The 21,787-nt window shown below is 44.3% G+C and overlaps 2 protein-coding genes across 3 annotated transcripts; both read left to right on the top strand.

Moving 5' to 3' along the window:
* Positions 1–1,721: 1,721 nt before the first annotated feature.
* On the top strand, positions 1,722–6,587 carry LOC101773290 (alpha-1,3/1,6-mannosyltransferase ALG2). 2 transcript variants are annotated; one of them, XM_012847144.3, is made up of 10 exons: positions 1,722–2,046; positions 3,569–3,618; positions 3,957–4,101; positions 4,558–4,674; positions 4,924–5,117; positions 5,197–5,302; positions 5,424–5,571; positions 5,697–5,815; positions 5,929–6,095; positions 6,178–6,587. In XM_012847144.3, exons 3-10 carry the CDS (start codon positions 4,005–4,007, stop codon positions 6,469–6,471), a joined length of 1,242 nt encoding a protein of 413 aa, XP_012702598.1. In that variant the 5' UTR covers positions 1,722–2,046; positions 3,569–3,618; positions 3,957–4,004; the 3' UTR covers positions 6,472–6,587. The 2 variants fall into 2 exon arrangements, with proteins under 2 accessions (XP_012702598.1, XP_004972818.1); XM_004972761.4 differs by having other exon boundaries at positions 3,534–3,618.
* Positions 6,588–8,965: 2,378 nt separating this feature from the next.
* LOC101772598 (sm-like protein LSM2) lies at positions 8,966–14,575 on the top strand. The gene is made up of 4 exons (XM_004972760.3): positions 8,966–9,176; positions 9,418–9,465; positions 9,562–9,720; positions 14,188–14,575. Exons 2-4 carry the CDS (start codon positions 9,463–9,465, stop codon positions 14,305–14,307), a joined length of 282 nt encoding a protein of 93 aa, XP_004972817.1. The 5' UTR covers positions 8,966–9,176; positions 9,418–9,462; the 3' UTR covers positions 14,308–14,575.
* Positions 14,576–21,787: the final 7,212 nt, after the last annotated feature.

Below are 21,787 nucleotides of genomic sequence, written 5' to 3'. Positions count from 1 at the left end.
CAGTGTTTAGAACTAGATCCAAACTGACCGACTTTTTTGCTTTTTAGCTCTTTTTTTGAAAGATTCTTGCAAATAGATCCTTGGTGGAAACATTTCGAAATCTGGACCCTTAGCTTGGCGCCATTCACGCTAGCACCAAGCTTACACGTCTCGGCACCAGAGGGTTTGGCGCCAAGGTCGTTGCGCCGTCGGTGACGTGGGTGCTGACATGGCAGGGGGCTTGGTGCCAGCGTCGATGGCGCCAAGTTTGGTGCCGTAGATCTTGGCGCTGAGCTGTTACCACATAGCTCTTGGCGTTTCGAATCAATCGCATAGTTTCCCTACGCTATTTTTTTGCTTGGGCACTGGGCGACATCAATGCTGGGGTTTGAACCCAGACCTTTGGGATAAGATGCGCACGTCCTAACCAGCTAAACTACAATGTGGTTTATTGAATGCTCCTCGGAATAATTATACTTGTTTCATTCGAAACACCAAGAGCTATAGGGTAACAGCTCGGCACCAAGATCTACGGTGCTAAGCTTGGCACCATCGATGTTGGCGCTAAGCCCCCTGCCATGTCAGCACCCACGTCACCGATGGCGCAACGACCTTGGCGTCAAACCCTTTGATGTCGAGACGTGTAAGCTTGGCGCTAACGTGATACCACCAAGGTAAGGGTCTAGATTTTGAAATGTTTCCATCGTAAGCCTGTTTGTGAGAATCTAAAAAAAAGTCGGAAACTGACCCATCATGTGCGTTTATTCATCTGGTTTGTTAATATCGTCATAAGATCTGACATTGCCTTTTTGTTGCCAGAGCAACGACAGGGACTGTTCCATTTGAGGAGGCTCTGGCAGCCAGGCTGTCTTTAATCAAGCCGTCTCTCTCCCAAATTGAGGAGTGCTTGGAGAAGAGGCCGCCAAGGTATGCTCGCCTAGTCCAAACTTCTGTTGATCTAGGTAATAGATAGTATTTCAGTGCAGTATTTTTCCCTTCCTATTTTTGATCTTATTAGACTGTGCACTTCTGCTATTTATCTTTCGGAAATAGTGGGTATGTGCTATAGGTGTTTGTCCCTTGTCTGTTTTTCCCCTTATATCTAACTCTGAGCAGAACACTAGAACAGAAAGTGCTTTTGGGTTCGTTTAAAAACAAAAAAAAAGTGCTTGGGGTTCGTTAAAAAAAAATCTTGCTTTGGGATGCTTATTGTTTTTACCCATTTTCACCTTTTAGGCCCAGAAGAAAACTGTAGCTATATTGAACCAACAAAAGTATATAACTTTTGGCTAATTTGCCTTATGCCTTATGCAATCATGCCCTAAAATTTTTCTGACTACAGTGCAAAACCAAGATAGAAATCATTCAACATTTTTTCCCCACGCTGCAACAGAAGTAACTGCGAATGACACAAAAGCATTATTCATTTTCTTTATCCAATCACAGAATTACCAAAAGCAGGGCTTTTTTATTTGCAGGATTTCTCCAGGAATGTAAATACAAAAGCAACTTTTTGCAAACACACGTGACAATGTAAATCCACAAATGTTGGTAGGAAGGTAAAGATAAGATTGTATCCAAATTTAAGATATATGCAGATGTAACTGTACAGCCCAACCATTCATCTGCGGCGCAAAGGGATGGAAACCACACCCTCCTCCTACTTTCAATTTTCGCAGCACCTTCCGTGCTTCTACCGGCCGCGGAGTCCCAGCTTTCATCAAAATTACCCATTATTACCCACTGTTGCGAGAGCTTACCGGTTCGTCAAAATTCCCGTGGCCTCCTCCCCCTCCCCGCGACAGAACACGCGCGCGCACGGGATGGACCGCTAGGGTTCGCCGCCCCACCGGCGGTGCCCCTCTCCGGCCGCTTCCTCTCCTCCCGGCGTTGATTCCAGGCGGCGGCGGTCCTCTCCGACTCCCTCCTCTCCCGGCGGCGGCGCAAAAGGGGGTTGGCGGCGGTGCTACCTCCGCCCGGTGATTGGTCGCCGGCTGCCGTCCTCCCCACTCTGGTGCTCCCCTTTCCGGCCCATTCATCTCCCGGCGGCGGATCCAGGCGGCACAGGTGCAAATCTATTCTATTGTTTTCTACAAATATACTGCAGGAGGAATTGATGGTCAAACTTTCATTTTAGAGATCATTCCAGTGTCCAAAACAATGTGGCATTTTGTTTCTGTTGCGGTGCAGTTGGGCTAATTTGGGTGAAATAATTTCACACTGATATGGACGAATTGCAGAATTCTTGTGAAATTCATGTGCATTGGGGGTGTGAACTACTGGTATCTCCCCCTCGCCATGGCTTGTCTGTTGCAAGATCACAAGATTATTTGATTTTAGGGTATTGATTTTATTCTTGCTTAAACTGTTGACTCTCTGGAATCCTTTGGTTGAGCCATGATAAATAAGAATATCTTCTGAAGCCATTTACCCATCTGCCATTCTGAATATATGCTAAGGATTTGCACAGGTGCTTAAAAAATTGATGTATGCTAATTTGTTGGTTGCCTCATTGCCTGATTGTTACGGATAACTGAGATAGCTCCTTCCTGATTCCAACCATTACAGCATGAAAGTCAGTCCCTCCATGTAAACAGAAAGTGCCACTCTGTTTATTACCTTTCCTTGGAAAGAGGATTTGTCATCTGAAAGTCTCCACCATTTTGTTCATACTACCCCAGTACCTGAATGTATCCACCACAGTTATCAACTTTGAACAGATTCTGCATTTTTTTATGGTAAAATACATTACTGTTCTGAAATTCAGTAATCACAGGAGAGATGTCTGTCCTGAAATACATTACAAGCTTATTTCCCTTTGTTTGGGTAAAGAGCGTTTCTCCTATCTTGTTGAGTTTAGAGATACTGTTTATTTTAGAGATACTGTTTATATATTGTCTTTGAGAAGCTTATATGTGGTTGATAGTCTGATCAAGCACGTTGTGATTTTGCTTTGTTTACAGAATGTGAATCCTTCTGCTGTTGTGACCGTCAAGTTAGTGTGAACATTTAGGCCACCTTGTCTGAGCAATGCATACATAGGAAGCCTGCTGTTGTGCTGTCAAGTTAGTGGTTTTGCGTGCGTTTAATTGCAGATATAGTGTTTTAGAGCAGCTTAATCATTTTATATCCTGTAGTTAGTTCTTTTTGCATGTACCTGTGATGCTTTGTATCTGTTAGCATACTTCAATTCTGATGGCCAAATATGTGTCAGTGGGAAATGCATTGCAGTGATGTATAATTGAGTGATAACTAGATTTTCTGGCCTGTTTGTTCTTGGCTGCGTTAGAGATACGCAACATGTACTGCCTCCTATGTTGTATTGCTGTTGTGAGTTTTTTCACTACTGTCATATATATTTTTTATTGTTGATGTCATGATGTGTGTATGCAAGCAGTGCTAAGGTACAGATACAGACCAAGATATAATCCTACATTCATTTATTTTTAAAAAAGATATCCTGATACAACACAAACAATTGAGAGAGCTAGTTCTTGTTGCATTTTTCTTTGCATATCTTTTGATTGTCTGATTTTATAAAAAATGATAGTTAGTTCTTGTTGCATGTACCTGTTATGCTTGGTTTAAGCTGAACGACTACTAGATTGGCCATTCCAGCCTGCCAACTACTACTGTCAGGTACCTCTTCTCTTCTTATTTCTCTGTTTATCATCTTTGTTCTGAGTTAAATGTTGCTTCAAAGTTTACATTCTCCATTTTGATTACTAGATTAATATGAAGTAAGCCTACACTACATTGTTAATTTATTTGTTTAAGATTCAACTATGTTCGTATTGTCTAATAAGCCTACATTACATTGATTCTGGCATAGTGCAAGCAAGATTAACTGGCCCACACAGCTAATCTGTAGCCATCACTAAAGAAGCCCATTAACTGGTGAAGAAAAATTTGGATCTATCCCCTTAATTCCCTTGGGCCAGGCTCTTCGTTATCCTTTTTTTTTCTCGTGTGTGCAGCAATCACTGGTCCTGGTCCTCAACGACAGCGCTAGTCGGACAGAGGAGATGGCTGCGGCGGGAGGGGGTGCCGGCGTCTTGTCGCCGTCGGGGACGAAGACAAAAAAGCTTAAAGTCGCCGTCATCCATCCGGATCTAGGAATTGGTAAGCCCCCCCCTCTCCTTCTCCCAGTCGAGCCCCCTGATCCTCGGTTTCCTACTCGCGCTGTCCAGTTTGAGGCTAAGATCTCGCATTAGATAGAATTATTTTGTAGATCGGGCCACTTCCCAGGAAGAAACACTTTTGGCTTTTACTGCAAGAGAGCAAAGCCGGTTTAGAGATTTTGGTGATTCTCAATTTTGCACAAGCGCTGGACGCTGGTTGTCTCACTGTGTTGATGGAAGATTAAGTTTTGCACTTATGCTTCATATATGTACTAATTGATACTTCTAGTGGAGTGGTGACGCAATTCAATTAGCTTGCCGCGGGAAGCAATTTTGCCGATATGAAGCATGGGCAGCACACACTTGAAAGTTTAAAGAACAATTTCAGTAAACTTCTTGCCGCAGCAGTTGCAGTATAACCAAACTATGACCACACTTTCATCATCTTTTTGTGAAGGTGGTGCTGAGAGATTGATTGTTGATGCGGCTTGTGAGCTTGCTTCCCATGGACATGATGTTCATGTTTTCACATCACATCATGATAAAAACCGTTGCTTTGAGGAGACTGTTTCTGGTAAGCCTCTGCACTTATTTTGCTGATACCCTATCCCTGTAATTTTATTTAATATTTCCATTAGCTTCCTATGTTCCTTGTTTTTACACACTGTGGACTTTGTGATCTGGATTCTGGTGTTTAAGTCCGAAGTCATTCCCTTGCAAACTCAGTTCCTTAATCCTGGCAAATACTACAACATTATGTGTATGGTAAAATGTAGCTTATGCAATATAATTTTTACATGCTTTTCCTCTGCATGTTTTCCAGGTTCTTTTCCAGTTACTGTTTATGGAGATTTCTTGCCCCGCCATGTGTTTTACCGCTTTCATGCTGTCTGTGCTTATCTTCGATGCATTTTTGTTGCGCTCTGTGTGCTACTCTGGTGGCCCTCCTTTGATGTTATATTGGTAGATCAAGTTTCTGTTGTGATTCCACTGCTCAAACTAAAGGCATCATCCAAGGTATCAATCTCTTGTTCGGAATGCTTAGTGCTCTCTAGTTTCTTCTATCATGTTAACAGTTTATTTGTTGCATCTCCAGATAGTGTTCTATTGTCATTTCCCTGATCTTTTGCTTGCACAACATACTACCATGCTTAGGAGGTTATACCGCAAGCCAATTGACATGATTGAGGAGTACACTACTGGTATAGTCCTCCACATCTAGAATCGTATCACTATGCTTGTTTTCGTTTCCTTTGCTTAACTGTACATCTTGACATCCAGCAGCTTTCTAATTGTAAGTGATTATTCCTTTACATATATCAGGTATGGCAGATTTGATTTTGGTCAACAGCAAGTTCACTGCAGCAACCTTTGCAAGGACCTTTCGTGCCGTACATGCTAGAGGAATTGAGCCTGGTGTTCTATATCCAGCTGTATCTGTTGAGCAGTTTCATGAACCTCATGCTTATAAGTAACTTCATGCTTGTATATAACTGACTTAGGTTTCACTTAATTCAAATTTTTGCATACATAAGCAGATGTCATCAACTTATCATGTTCAGGTGCAGCTAAAATAAACTACCATCTTTTGTACAGGTTGAATTTCCTATCGATTAACAGATTTGAGAGGAAGAAGAATCTTGATCTAGCCATTTCAGCATTTGCTTTGCTCCGTTCTGGTGGTGCTTTGCAAGATGCAACTTTAACAGTAGCAGGTGATTTCTGTGTATATATTCTTTTCGTTTTAGTTGCAGGCTCAATATTACTCCATCTTGGGTTAACAATGCCAGATTATCGGCTATGCTGATTTCTTACCGTGCTCATTTAGGTGGCTATGATAAGCGTCTCAAGGAAAATACAGATTACCTTGAGGAGCTCAAAAGATTGGCGGTGACTAAAGGGGTATCTGGACAGGTTAAATTTGTAACGTCGTGCTCAACGTCTGAAAGAAATGAGCTTCTCTCCAACTGCCTTTGTGTTTTGTACACTCCAAAGGTAAGTATCTAGCTGTGATAGGACTAAGCTAAGCATTTTTTTGAATTTTTTTTTAAAAAGCCTGTTTCCGATACTTATCCAGGATGAGCATTTCGGCATTGTCCCTCTTGAAGCCATGGCGGCCCATAAGCCTGTCATTGCATGCAACAGCGGTGGCCCAGTGGAAACAGTTGTGAATGAAGTTACAGGGTTTCTGTGTGATCCATCCCCCGCAGAATTCTCAAAAGCCATGCTGAAACTTGTGAATGACCCTGACCTCGCGCTCAGGATGGGTAAACAAGCACGGGACCATGTGGTGCAAAAATTCTCCACGAAGACATTTGGTGACCTCCTCAACAGCTATGTCCTGAATGTCTACCATGAGAGGATGGAGTGATCTATAATACCTAATTCCATGTCAACAATGCCATGTGGAAACAGTTTGAACAATACAACATTTTTTTTTGGCATTTTTGCAACTCATCTGACTTTGATGTACACACATGATGCTAATGCCCTCACTACCGGGAACAGGAGCTTTGCTGTGTGCCCAGGGCACATGGCAAAGCCACGAAAACACTCGGTAAACCCTTTGCTGAGTGTTACACTCAGCAAAGGGCATTCGGCAAAAATTTTAACAGCGAAGAGCTCTTTGCTGAGTGTGTTTTGTTGAGCACTCGGCAAAGAGTTTGCCGTGTGCTAAACTAACACTCGGCAAAGATTTTTTAAAAAAAATAAAAAAAACCTAGCCACCTCGCCTACTGCTGCCACCACCTACATGTCTGCTGCCGGCCTCACCTTCGACGAGCTCGTCTTGCCCCCTCGAGCTGCATGGTGGCTGAGCCCTCTCTACACCTGAGCTCCATCCACCCCGAGCGCGCAGCTGCCGAGCCCCCTCCCCTCGAGCTGCTGCCGCCACCCGGATCTGGATGTCGCTGGAGCCTCCTCCCCTCCAGCCGCTGCCGAGCCCCCTCCCCTTCAGCCGTCGTCGCTGCCGCTCGGATTTGACCGCCGCTCGAGCTCGAAGCACCGAAGCCTGGCACATAGTGGGGAGGTGCGGGAAAGGGCGGCCGGGCGCAGCCGGCGGGATCTCATCGCCGCTCCTCGCCTGGTCGTCGGATCTCGCCGGTGGGGACGGGGAGGGGGAGGGAGAAGGAGGGGGCCGACGACGGAGGGAGGAAGGGGAGGGAGAAGGAGGGGGCCGGCGGGGGAGGTGGGAGGGAGGGGGGTGGCGGTGCCGGGGGATAGTGGGAGGGAGGGGGTGGTAGGAGAAGGAGGGGAGGGAGGAGGGAGAAGAGGGTGTGGATCAGGAGTTGATATAGGATAGAAGCTTTGTCGAGTGTCCCAGATCTAGCACTCGGCAATTTTTTTTTCTTCTTTTCTGAATTCAAAAAAGATCTTGTTTGCCGGATCTGGGACACTCGGCAACGATGTAGATTTGCCGAGTGTTTTTTTAGCACTCGGCAAATAGGGAGTTTACCGAGTGCAATTATTTTGCCGAGTATTTTTCGCGTAGCACTTGGCAAAGAAATTATTTGCCGAGTGCTTGAAGGATTGCACTCGACAAACTCCCTAGCACTCGGCAAATTGACTGTTTCCGGTAGTGCCTTAAGCAGACTCGGCAAATTGACTGTTTCCGGTGGTGCCTTAGGCAGACTCGAGTGAATTGCTTATCTGTTTACTGTGTTTACTTAGTTAATCGAATTCGACCAATCCATCCTGTACTGCACGTCTACACCTGGAATGGAGCTGGGCCTTGTTATAGTTGTCTTCTTTCACCCTCTAAAGAAACTAATTAGGTGTACAATCTGTTGAAACATCAAAGATTTGACTGGTCAAATCTAAACTGTCAGGATCAGCTCACATCTGTAGGTTGCGATATGCCGAAGCCGATGTTTGAAAGGAATCATGAAGGTCCAGGTCGCTATGCCAATTTCTAGAAACCTATTTGTTGATTCGGTGAACTGTCAAGAATCATCAGATCAGAGTTCTTCCACTATCCGACTCACGCCTTTGGGATGCAAATTCAAGGAATGTGCCAAATCAAAGGTAAACTCTGAAGGATTCCTAAAGGGGGACTCCATCTGAAGTCTGAATAGGTAGGAGTACGTTGCCAATGTGGATTTGTCAGCGGTGGAATTGTTGCTTCTGTAGATGAGATTTAGTCACTTATAAAATTATTTTTCACCATAAGTTACATAAAAAATTATGAGGTTCTAATATTTCTCAAACTTCCCGTTCTTCATAATTATCCGTATAACTTATGCTAGAAAATAATTTAATAAGTTGTTGCATATGGCGTGAGAAATACTAGTTATTTTTATAAATTTTTTATAACTGTTTTGGTGCCTTTAAAATTCAGATAATTTATAAAAGTAGCATAATTTGGTGAATTTTAATTTTAAAATCATAAAGGTACACATGTATTTTAAGAATATGGGGTTCATATTCATTTATTTTATCATTACAAAAAGTTTCATAAATTCTGGAGGTGATTCGATAGTCATTTTGTCCAACTTAGCTAACAAAAATGATGAAAATATCAAAAAAGAATGAAATTTAGAACTTGGTGAAAATTTTAGGACCAAGGAAGGAATTAAGTCATCTTCTAGTGTCAAATAAGGAATTATCTCCTAAAGAATTGCCTTCTAGCAATGACATGCTAATAATGTAGGTCTCGCAGGACAAAATAAAAATGTGGTTTAATAAACTTCTTATATAATATATACTAAACCAAAACTTTAAGTAGATAAACTGATAGATTATCATCAATTATTAATTAATGCTAAAGAAAATAATAATTTCCCCTAAACCATCCTCCTAAACTGACGAGCGGGCCCCGCTTGCAGTCTCATGAACACCCAGACGGCCCCGAAAAGAAACCCTTCTCTCTCACCAGCCCTAACCGGCTAACCCCCCTCCTCCCTCGCTTTTCCACTCACCGCCGCCGAACAGGCCCGCCCGCCCCCTCTCCGTCGTAGCGAGACGCGCCGCCCGCATCCGGAATCCTCGAGCCCTACTCGTCGTCGCCGGCCTCTCCCTACAGCGCGAAGCAGGGATCCATCCGGGCTGTATTGGGCTTCTCCCGCCGTTCCCTCTCTGGTAAGCCTCAGTATTTTACGTCTTGCTAGCACGAGGAATCGAATCCAAACAATTAGGGTTTAGCTGAACCCCCCATGCCTATTTCCTACGAGATCTGATGATTTTACGCGGATTAGTTTGCGATTGGTTTGTCTCGTCTCGTTGAGCAAACGACGGAGGGAAGTGGGGAGGGGAGGAGGCGGCCTTTGCGCCCTTGCTAATTTGGGTGCTAATTTTGTTGCCTTGTTTGCTATTTTTTCAGGGGGTCAGCTAAGCCGGCAGCCGCGAGAGTCCTCAAGCCGCCGCCATGGTGATTCCTCTGTTGCGCACGCAGATCGTTCGTCTCTGGTCCTGGTGTCTCTTACGTGCCCTTATCGATGGTTCCTCGTTTTCTTTTCTTTTGCAGTTGTTCTTCTCCTACTTCAAGGAGCTCGTGGGGAAGGAGGTGACGGTGGAACTCAAGAACGACCTGGCGATTCGCGGGACGCTCCACTCGGTTGACCAGTACCTCAACATCAAGCTCGAGAACACTCGAGTTGTTGACCAGGACAAGTATCCTCACATGGTATGGCCCTGCTTCTGTGTCTAATTGGTACTATGTCAGTACAGGTTCTTGCGCTTCAGCCTAGTTTTATCAGTTAAAGAGTTTGGGTCTTGTTTGGTTTGATGTGGATTGCCACGGATTAAGAGGGATTGGCAGGGAATTGAGCATATTCCTTTCCATTCCGTGCCAATCTTTGCCAACCCCTGTGCAACCGAACAAGGAGTGGGAACTGGGGGACTGCAGGAAAGGCCAAAGCAGTAGCAGTTACTTCCACTTTTCCAGCATCTTGGGTAATGTTGTAGAACCTTCCTATGCTGTTCAAATAAATGCCAGAAGGGACATGTTGCTGGTAATCTAGCATTTTGTGGCAACATTACACTAATTGCATAGTTGTGCTCTTGACTTTATCAGGCTTACCTTCAAGACTGACGGTTCAGAACTTAATGCTTGGGTAATTTGATGGTATCCTGTGTCCACACGTACGGAACAACACTGCAAAATTGTCCATGGAATAATATCTAACTGACTGCTGTATTGGGTATAGGACCTTCATATTTCTAGTTGAGAATTTTTGTGGCAACCATAGTCTAATTGCATTGCCGTGCTGTTGACTTGTAGAATGCTTACCTTGGTATTGACTGTTACTCCCTCCATCACAAAATACAAGGCGTAATTTAAGATTCAAACTTACCAACAATTAATCTTGTATAATGAAAACTGTCTTACAAAAATAATATCATTAAATTTATATTTAAAAGTACTGTAATATGGCTATAATTTCGTTACTATAAATATTATATTATGGGAGATATTAAGAGTCAAATGTTAGTTTTGGAGACTGTACCAAGTTTGACCACGCCTTATATTTTGGGATGGAGGGAGTAGATCTCAGTGCTTGGGTAATTTGATGGTGTTCAGTGTCCACGAATTTACCATGGAGAATTCGTTCTAATTGACTTTTGCATTGTGTACAAGACCTTCACATATTCAGTCTCATATGTTCAGTGATTTAGTCTTAATGAGCCCTTCTAGCATATGCCTGACTGTTTTTGCGATGAACTTTGTATCATAATTTTACATAACTCATTTATATATATATAAATGTTCTGTTCCTAAATCATGGTCCAGAAATTGCATAAGTGAAATAAATATGATGGATCCAATTGCATTGCCTCTATTTAATATACGACGAAATCAGTAGAACGATGTTTAGATAGATAGATGGAAGGTTGTCAGGGCATCCAAACAACCTGGTGATTCGCAGGGCGCTCCACTCAGCTGACAGTACGGTAGTACCTCAACATCAAACTTGAGAACACTCGAGTTGTTGACCAGGGCAAATATCCCCATATGGTATGCCCTGCTGATGTGTCTAGTTGATACTATGTCAGTACTTAGTACAGGTTCATGCCTTTCAGCTTGATTTTATCGGTTAGAGTTTGTAGTCTACTCGATTGCTGCTCTTTCCTTGGTTGGTTATGCCATCCAATATCGACTTAAGGGGAATTGGGAACTGCAGGCAAAGGCCATAGCAGTAGCAGTTTCTTACACTTTTCCAGCATCTTCGGTAGTGTGGTGGAAGGTTCCTATGTTGTACAAATAAAGGGTAGAAGGGATGTTTTGATGTTAATTTAGCATTCTTGTGGCAACCTTACACTAATTGCATAGTTGTGCACATGACTTTACAGACTTACCTTAAAGGTTGACTGTGCATGACTTAGGGTGCGTTTGGTTTGGAGACAACGTGGGATGAGACGATCCCGTCCCTGTTTTTAGGGATCCAACAGTCACGTTTCGTGTTTGGTTGAGAGGGATGGAATCATCCCAATTTTTTGTTTAGTACGAGGGATCGAAAGGGATGGTATGGATGCTCATTTCACACCGTTAGGCACAATATTGTATGGGACCCACCTGTCGGTTGTGGGACTCCCACATGTCATTCTCATTTTTACTTCTTCCCCACACGGCTTTATCTCTTCTTCTGTCGGTCAAGCTCCCGCGCCTCCCTGCCGCCCAAGCTCGCCCCCTCCACCCTCCGGTGGCCGCCACCTAAACTCACCCCCTCCGCCATCCGGTGGCCGCCTCCCCGCCACCCAAGCTCGCCCCCTCCGCCCTTCGGTGGCCGCCTCCCGTGCCGCCCAAGCTCGCCCCCTCTGCCCTCCGGTGGCCGCCACCCAAGCTCGCCCCCTCCGCTCTCTTGTGGCCGCCACCCATGCTCGCCCCCGCGGTGGCCGCGTAGCTCCAACTCTCCAGCTCGCGCGTGCCGGCCGTGGGGGAGCTGGCCCGCGGCCGCCGCGGAGCTTCGGTGGTTGTGGAGCTCAGGCTCGCCTTCGCTGGTGGCTCGCCCGAGCTCCGCCGGTGGCCGCCGGTCTACGATGGGGAGCTCTGCTGGTCTTGTCCGACGCATACCGGCGGACGGCGGCAGACGACATGTGACGGGGGCGAAGTGGGATGCCCCCGTCCGCTCGTTTTGGTGGGACGGGGGCATCCCGCATCTGGAGGGTATATTCCCTCGTAGGGATGTCCCCGTCCCACCTGTTTCCAAACCAAACGCGGGACGAAGTGGGATCGTCCCGTCCCGTCCCACTTCGTCCCTGGAACCAAACGCACGCTTAGTGCTTGGGTAATTTGATGGTTTGCAGGTTCCAGACATACAGAACAACACCACAAATTTGTCCATGGAAGAATTCATATCTATTTAACTGTTGTACTGCGTACAAGACCATCATATTTCTAATCTAGCATTCTTGTGGCAGCCTTAGTCTAATAGCATAGCTTTGCTGTTGACTTGTAGAAGACTTACCTTTATTGACCGTCAGAACTCTGCTTGGGTAATATAGTGGTGTTCAGTGTCCATGCATTTAATGCATACATAACATCAACACGAATCCATGGAAGAATTCATATATAGTTAACTTTTGCATTGTGTACAGGACCTTCATATCCTCATATGTAGAATGATTTAGTCTAGCATGTGTCTACTTGTTTTGCATTGTAAATTTACGAAACTCTGTTAGTTTGTATATAAAGGTTCTGTCCTAAACTATAGTCCAATAGTTGCAGAATTGAAAATATGTATGATAGATCCAATGGCAATGCCTGTACTCGTATAATCATATATACGATGAATTCAGTTCTGTTGAATGTTGTTAAGATAGATAGAAGGAAGATTGTGGGGGCATGCTAGCTGTGTCGGTGACTCATCTATTTCTGGTTGTCTAAACTTCTGAATTCATCCTCTAAGGCTATCCACTTGATTCTGAATGTAATGATCAATGAACCCTTCGCCAATGGACATGCAAACAAGTTAATATGTTCTCGCAATGTTTGCTAATGCTTGCACATGAGATTCTAAAACCTTTTAATTCCCCTGTAAGATATAGATAGAACAGTCACCAGTACAAGATATAGACTATACCTTTCTATTCTTCGTGGTAATACAAGTAATATTAAGGTATCAAAAAAAAGAAAAAAGGTTGATACGTTTGACTTTTCCTTTTCTCATGTGAGTAGATCGATCTGATCAATTTGTGCTGATCTAGCATTGTTGTGGTAGCCTTGCACTAGTAGTTACAAGCTCTTGACTCTGTAGCAGTCTGACCTTGAAATTTTACTGTTGGAACTCAGTACATGGGTAAGGGATGGTGTCCACATTCAGACATACATAATAGCGCCATAAATGCAGCACATGGAAGAAAATGGAGCATTCATGTTCACTGGACTTATCTTGTGTAAAAACTCACATCCTGTCGAGTAACTTAGTGATGAAGTCTTATGCATATACATGTAAGTTATATTAATAATGTTCCCTTCATGTAGTTGCATGTGTGAAATGAATATGAGATGCAGTGGTTTGACTCCTTTACATCATGATAGTTCAGGTCTTATTAGTGTGGCCCTGCATTTGAATTTTGTCAGCCATTTAATTGCAAATGCAAGCTACTGATAAAACTGCATATTGTTATATGAGAACCATGCTCATGTGGGTTGCTGCTCAATCAGCTTGTGGTTGCTAAACTAACACTGTGAAGTTGATATATGTCCTGGCTTTTCTTTTTGGCATGCAAACTCATGGGTCTGTTATGTTGGATCTATCAGTTGGCACTGTTATAGGAACGTAGGGTGTGTTGGCTTGTGGAATGCAGAACTCAACTCAGTTTTATCTCTGCAGATGGGTGTATATTGGGAACTGTATTCTTTTGTTGTATACTTGTAGTATACTGTATTGCTGAGGTGTGCCTTTCATCTATAGAATATGCCTGAAGTATTTCCAAAGCTAAGCAACACTAAGATATTCCTATCCTATACCATGTTCTGCTGGTAGCATACAACTTATTGTCTGTTGAATATAATTCTTGTGGTGACCTGTTTGGTGTGCCCCTTGCGATTGATCAACCAATCTCTTGGAAACATCTAGTAGTAGAAAGTAGTACTGGAAATTATTGATGCTGATCATGCTGTTAAGGTTGTTCGTTTTCCTTCTGGCAGCTATCGGTGCGGAACTGCTTCATCAGGGGCTCGGTGGTGCGGTACGTGTTGCTCCCGCAGGACGGCGTGGACATCGACATCCTCCACGACGCAACCAGGAGGGAGGCGCGCGGAGGCTGATCATCGACACGCTCCCCCACAACCGCCCCCTCATCTGCTTCTCCCCCGACAGGAGCCCTGATCCGACCTGCGAAACATGTAATCCATCCTGGTGTTATTAGGACACATGCTGACTGGCCGTCTCCCCGGTACTTTGCGGTGACAGACATTCCAGGTCGGGTGACCTGCGTGTTCCTTGTGGGTTGCTATCAATGATGCTGTTTGACCGAACCGGCCCCCCACTGGATTAGCTGTGATGTTTCGCCCATGTTTTTCTATCTCAATGGCATGCGTTGTTGATTGACTGGACCGGTCGGTGATCGGTGGTGCTGGGTGATTGATTAGCCCAGGGGATTAAAGCGACGCCACTGGTGGAAGGTGAGTGGGTTTAGAATTTAGAAGATGTTGCTTTGCGCTTGCTAATCAAAGCTGTTTAGAGGTTGGTTTGTGCTTGTTAATCAGGCTTTGCTCGAAGAACTTGTTGGATCGGCTGGTTAGCTTTGCGAATCTTGGGTGCCAGGCTACTCCCGGCAACATTGTTTGGCCCTTGACCCTTGAGATTGCCGGCGGCCGGCCGGACAAAGGCCGCGCCTTGCGGCGAAAACCACCGGATAGCTCCAAGTCTCGAGCGGCGCTACCGTCCGTCCTCACGTGCACGCCCGGCTGGTGCTGCAGGATACAAATATGATATGATATCGCACGAATTATAGTTAAGTACTCCACCAGCAGCAACTAACAACGGTGTCTTGTACTCTAATCCTGCATTTTTATGCGTCATCATGCGCTGATGCATCCCTGAGACTGTCCGAGAGGGATTAACAACTGGAATGCGTAGTGCCGATGCTTTTGTGTGCATCGAGAGAACTGCACAGGTTGAGTACTTGAGACTTGACTTGAGACCTGCGCCATCCGTACCATCAGTCCACCACTACGGTCCACGGAGGATCTGAAGTGGGAGGGAAAAAAAAAGGGTTGAAAAAGCTTAACCTGTTTGGCGCGTTCTGTGGTGATGCAGAATCCATTTTATTGGAAAAAGCTGATAAGGTGCTGAAGAATATATTTTGCTTGTTCTGACTTCTGAGGAAGAATCTTCACTTTTGGCAGCTTAGGGCCTATTTGGAACGAAGGATTAGAAAATATAGGAATGGGAAGAAAGGTAGGAATGGAATGTGAGTGTGGTAGCAAAATAGAGGATAGGAAAAACATAGAAAATTGATAGAAATGGATGTTTGGAACGCAGGAACTTATATCACAGGAATTAGAAAATATCCACGTAATAAAGTGGAAGAAAAAAGGGGTGAAAAAGCATAAGGTCCTGTTTGGCGCATTCTGTGATGATGCAGAATCCATTTTATTGGAAAAGCTGGAAAACTGGTGAAGAATATATTTTGTTTGTTCTGACTTCTAAGGCAGAACCTTCACTTTTTTGGCAGCTATTGTGGAGAGGCAGATAAATAAGCTTTGCCAAACAGGATCTTCTGGATTGATTCTCAGTTCCATATGAATGGATTGGTATTCTCTGATAGGTGAAGGAATTTCACAAGATGGAAACAGGTTTCTTCTCAATTCTAGAGGGATTCCGTAAGAATCTAAACATTCGTTGTGACCACATTTTGAGCGTGTTTGATAGGATTCTAGAGCGATTCTAGTCATTTTAATCTAGCAAACCATCCTAAATGATCTGATTTTGGTTCGCTTCTACGGGAATCGATTCCCTCAGCATCGAGCGAAACACTGTGGCCGCGGAATCGTCCGCCTCGTCGCTCGGGAAAAAATCCCGCCGATTCTGCGGGATCAATTACCAATTTTCCTTTGAAGTTCACACGTATTTACACGAAAACTGTCATCATATAAATACCCGGATAGGGTTCGCTCACACCCTAGGGATGAGCGGCTCCTCCATTCCGCCGCTTTCACCCCCTTGAGCCCGCTCCTCGCCGTTGCCCCTTGAGGCCCGTGCGCCGGCGCACCGCCAGGGCCCTTGGCCGACGCGGCCTCGGCCTCCTGACACCGCCTGGCCTTGTGGCCGGTGTAGCCTCGGCCTCCGCCGCCTGACGCCACCTCGGCCCTTGCCGGATGACAATGACATGGGTGTTTTGCGAGATTCCATTGCTGCGGCTTTGGTAGCATGATTGCTCATGTAGTTGCTTTTGTTATTTTGGACATATGAGGAGGGAGTATAATAGGCTCTAGTAATGACTATTGATGCCTTCATTAAAAATTAATGAACCTGTAATGTCAAGCATTAATGTAGTTATTGCATTCTCTGCTTTTTTAGCAACTAAACAAGGTATTATCACCCTCAGGGGCATACAAGTCACGACACACTCAGCACAGATAATCTTCTAATATAGAATCAGGTTGTCAAACACTCTGCTTCTCTTTCCAGCAGATTTTGTGAACAACAGCTTTTCAGAGCCTAGATTTTCAGAAAATCGCTACTCGAAAAAGCTGAAACAAATAGGGCCTTTGTCTCTAGCTCACCAGCCACCACCACCACCGGAACGCCTTGGTTTTTAGAACTCCGCTCGGTCCCTCAACCTTTTCAATTTCCTTGCAGCCATGTAATTTTCATCTGGATTCATACCTCAATCCATGTTCTTTCATATAATTACTCTATTTGAATGGATACTTTTTCACATTAATTACTCCAGTACGTATCTTAGTATATACTATAATCCTACATTATGGTCATTCACCTCGAGATGTGGAAGTAGTTCCTTAGAAAAAAAAATTGAGCATGTCTGGGTCACTGCCAGGAATTATCTATCTCATCTTTCTTGCAATATGAACCTCGTCTACAGTGCACGCAAGATTTGCTAAAGGTAAGAGAACGTGAGACTCTGAGACACGATGGGTAGGTAAATGTTTGAGAAGTCTTCGGATCCTATGGAGAAAATAAACAAATACGTAACAAATTCAAGTAAAATGATGGAGTCCGTACCATGGCGGGGCTTTATCGCTCGACTCGAAGCGCCGCGGTGCCCCGAGCTGATGTGGGCGGAGGGAACATCTGGTGCGTCGATCCAAGGTGACATGATAGGCTTCCAACACAGCCACCCACACATTGTCTCCCCAGCGGGCCCCATTTTACACACCTTTTTATTTGAATGAAAGAAGAAAATTATTCCTTTTCTTTTACAAAACACAATAAGGGCACGAATGTTCACATGACACCTAAATACACGCACACAACCTTCCGACTAAAAATAACGCAGATTAAGTAAGCACCCATATCAAATCGAGAATTCAAATCCAAGTGGGCAGATTGCATCATAAGAAACACTACCAGCAGAGGAGTTTGTAAAAAAAATGTACTCTGGTTGATTTCATGGGTGATTGTCTCGGATTCGTCTCGGATTCTCATTTAAATGCATAAACTCTATTGGGAACTCATCTCATGTTTTCAAATAGGTTCAAATTAGTTTAAATCAGCCTTCCTCTATCTGTAATTAACTGTGTAAGTTTATAGTATGTGGATCTTAATTAGAACTCCACACAAGTTAGGAGCCACCGGTGAAATTGCTGGAAAAACATGAGTGTCGTTTGACTCACTATAGCGGGAATTGTTTGTCACTCGCTTCTCAGTTCTCATAGTAGGTACTTCCTACTTCCAAATTACTTTTTTTTACCTTTCCAAATACATCTAAATATATAAAGTCAAAACGAATTGTAATTTAGGACGGAGTGAGTACTCATCAAATTTCTTCTTTTTTTCTTTCTATGAATCGGTACTTGACACATTTCGAAACATATACTCGCGAGATCATAGACATGCATGAAAAAAGAGAACATTAAAGTGAATAATTGACATTTACCTGTCTACTTATTTTATGTTCTTGACACGTGGGCCAAGGACTACTACTTAACTCCGTGTTCACCAATTCAATGGTTGGTTACCCGTACCATCCTCCAATTAATTATGTAAGCTGTGATTGGATCCAAGACCGAATAAAATAAGAATAAACTCATCACTCTCTCATATTGTAAGCAGGTAAAGACGAAAACTATTCTCCTGTAGAGCATTAATCAGTTCGTAATTTGTACACTGCGCTCCATTCACTCACAAATAGTGAACAGTTTTTATGTGTAGCACGGCCATGTCCCGTATAGTAATTATAAAATATTTAATCACCTAACTACGGCAAGTTACTTCTATATTACAATGGCTAAATTAATACTTAGGTCCTGTTTGGCACGGCTCCACTCCTAAACTCCAGCAACTCCATCAAAAAATTCAGCCAAACACCCCAACTCCAAAACTCCATGGAGTTGTAGTGCAAATGGAGGTGGAGTTTTGGAGCACCTCTTTTGCTACTCCAGAAACCTCTCTTTTGAACCTCCTCGTGGAGTTGGTGGGTAATTACCCACCAATGCCACTGGTTACAAAAAAAACGTTTCATTCTATTCTCCCTTCTATTCTCCTGAGCCCCACTCGCCGCCAGAGCCCCGCCCGTCGCCGCCCCCGTGGCTGGCCGGCCCCGCCGCTCGGCGACACCCGTCGCCACCCGCCGCCCGTCGCCCATCGCCGCCCGGCGCCGCCCGTCGCCCGTCGCCGCCCGCCCGCCGCGCCCGTCGCCCGTCGCCGCCCGCTGCGCCTGTCGCCCGTCGCCGCCCGCCGCCCGTCTATTCTCCCGAGCCCCACTCGCCTCCAGAGCCCCGCCCGTCGCCGCCCCCGTGGCCAGCCAGCCCCGCCGCCCATCGCCGCCCGTCGCCGCCCCCGTGGCCGGCCAGCCCCGCCGCCCATCGCCCGTCACCGCCCGTCGCCGCCCACCCCGCTGCCCGTGGAGGGTCTCCCGTGTGCGGCACAGTGCAGTGGAAAAAGGGGAAGAAGAAGATAGGATAGAGAGGATGACAAGTGGGGCCTTAATTGGGGGGCAACAACGGCAATCCACACTGAAATCGATCTTTTTTGGAGCTAAGAGCACCCATCTAGCCAAACACCCCATTTTTGTTCTGGAGTTTTGGAGCGGAGCTGGCTCCATGTGGAGTTCTGGAGTGGAGCAGCTCCACCCGGAGTTGGAGCCATGCCAAAGAGGACCTAAATATGTGATGATTGAACTTTGGCTCTCCTAAACGTCATATATTACCAGAGACTCACTTTTTTCTGAAATAATGACTCATAATAAAAAAAATTGTTTATGAACAACTATTAAACATTAACATAATATAATGGTTTTTTAAATGGTACAATTTGAGAGATTCATCGGTAAGATTTATTATACATTGCTTGGCTTGTCAAGATTGATACTTTGGAGCGAACTGAGCGTACCTTGTAGTGGAACCTGCTCACAAGGGTTTGAGTCCTCGACTCGGTACGGGTGTTTTCATTTTTATAGATTTATTTCAGAATTTAACCGGCGCTATTCTTTCAGTGGTAGGCGACGTGCCCGTCGACAGCGAGGTGCTAATGATGACTTCCTCAATCTCAAGGAGGTGCAAGTGGTGATTTCGTCAATCTCTAGGATTTGCCAGCTCGATCGTTCGAATGTGCTTGTAGGGTAGAATTGCGTACGTGAATTTGCAGGGACGAGAGCGTATACGGGAGTGATTCGGAAAAAAAAAAAGATTGACACTTCGGAACTGCAGTCAAGCGTGGGATCCACACACCGCCCCGATGGGATCTCGTGTGCATGTGACGTGGCAGTACTGTCAGCCGTCCAATCAGTCATAGTGCTACGTTCACGCGTCTTGCAAACCAAAGGCAATGTGTACTATGGTTGAAGTGATGCGAATGGGGAGACAGGTCCGACTCAACTGTTTCCTAGGTAGACTGATTAGCATGCTGGGGTGTTTGGATCTTTAGTCCAGACTAAAATTTATATCACATCGAATACTTGGAGGTTAATTAGGAGGACTAAATATGAGCTAATTATAAAACTAATTACACAGATGGAGGCTAATTCACGAGACGAATCTATTAAGTCTAATTAATTCATCATTAGCACATGTTTACTGTAGCATCACATTGTCAAATCATGGACTAATTAGGCTTAATAGATTCGTCTCGCAAATTAGTCTCCATCTGTACAATTGGTTTTGTAATTAGTCTATATTTAACACTCCTAATTAGTATCTAAACTTCGATGTGACAGAAATTTTAGGAGGGACTAAGGAAACAAACACCTCCTCAGAGTGCATTTTTGCAAATTGTTTTTTATATTGTAAAGAAAATGGTAATGTGAAACAAGCTAGAGCCTACAGTAAATGCACAAGGGTGGACGCTTCATTTGCATATTTTTCCCATGTCTACTCTCTCCTTCCACTTTTTGAGTTTTAAACTTGGGCTTATTCGCTGCAAAAATATATTACAGCAGGGAGTTCTTGTGAATTCAAATCTAACGCCAGTTACATTGGTCCGTATAAGCCTTGTTATTGGAAAGAGACTAGTATTCTCTTACGAGACAATCACTCATAAGATTATGAGGTGGACTATACCACATCACTATTAGTATTAGATTATTCTTTTCTTTTAAAGGTGTGGTATAACTATTCCAAGTGTACCGGGGCATTTTCCATGTACAGTACTGACTGCTCCATCACCAAGAACTTGAGCTGACACCAACAATTGGGACCCCCAAGCATGGGTCCGCATTGTCAGTGAGAGATATATAGTTTCCTAAGCACGGGTACCTGCTGGCACCTAAGCCTAGAAGAGGAGGCTTGCTGGTCAAGCGGGGCACACCAGACACGCACACGTGCCACCGCTAGTGGACCTGACATTTTGATTTGACCGATGAAAAGCGAAAAGATATCTTCTAAGCAAAACTACCAAAGACTTCATTTTCTAACAACACCTAAGAAACAGAATTAGAAACTGAGTGGTGTGTGTTGCCTTGTTTCACAATTTATACTAAAGCCCTTCAAAAGTGGATATTTGGCTTCTAAGGAAGTACAACTAGATTTTGAAGCAATAAAAAACTCAACCTTGTTTCATATGCGAAACATTTTCTTTTTTTTTTGTCTTGGATTTCATATATAATCCTAAGCTGCAGCTAAAGGGGTGTTTGGATACCCCATGCTAAAGTTTAGCACATGTCAATCGGATGTTTGGATACTAATTAGGAGTATTAAACATATGCTAATTACAAAACTAATTGCACAGATGGAGTCTAATTCACGAGACGAATCTATTAAGCCTAATTAGTCCATGATTTCATAATGTAGCGCTACAGTAACCATTTGCTAATGATGGATTAATTAGGCTTAATAGATTCGTCTCACGAAATAGCATAGGGGTTCTGCAATTAGTTTTATAATTAGATCATGTTTAGTCCTCCTAATTAGCATCCGAACATCCGATGTGACACTGCTAAAGTTTAGCACCTAGTATCAACACCCCCTAACTTTATTGATTATAATACTATTGGTCCTCTCAATTCCAAGTTTAGCTGTAGCTAACTTTGTTAGAGCTCACATGTATTATAATGTATGGTTTAGCAAGTGGGCACTACATGGTGTCCTAGGTAGCACACGTCTGGAGTGAAGCAACTGTCTTTCT

Source organism: Setaria italica, chromosome VI (assembly GCF_000263155.2).
Source record: "Setaria italica strain Yugu1 chromosome VI, Setaria_italica_v2.0, whole genome shotgun sequence".
NCBI lineage: Eukaryota > Viridiplantae > Streptophyta > Magnoliopsida > Poales > Poaceae > Setaria > Setaria italica.
Note: the sequence above shows the minus strand (reverse complement) of the source record. Positions and strands in the feature narration are given on the sequence as shown.

Bases quoted from the DNA above. Each gene is read 5' to 3' on its own strand.
- LOC101772598 (XM_004972760.3), top strand. The intron at 9,721-14,187 runs GTATGGCCCTGC...TCCTTCTGGCAG, and splicing joins AGGACAAGTATCCTCACATG to CTATCGGTGCGGAACTGCTT.
- LOC101773290 (XM_012847144.3), top strand. From the start codon at position 4,005: ATGGCTGCGGCGGGAGGGGGTGCCGGCGTCTTGTCGCCGTCGGGGACG. The intron at 4,102-4,557 runs GTAAGCCCCCCC...CTTTTTGTGAAG, and splicing joins CCATCCGGATCTAGGAATTG to GTGGTGCTGAGAGATTGATT. The intron at 5,118-5,196 runs GTATCAATCTCT...TTGCATCTCCAG, and splicing joins AACTAAAGGCATCATCCAAG to ATAGTGTTCTATTGTCATTT.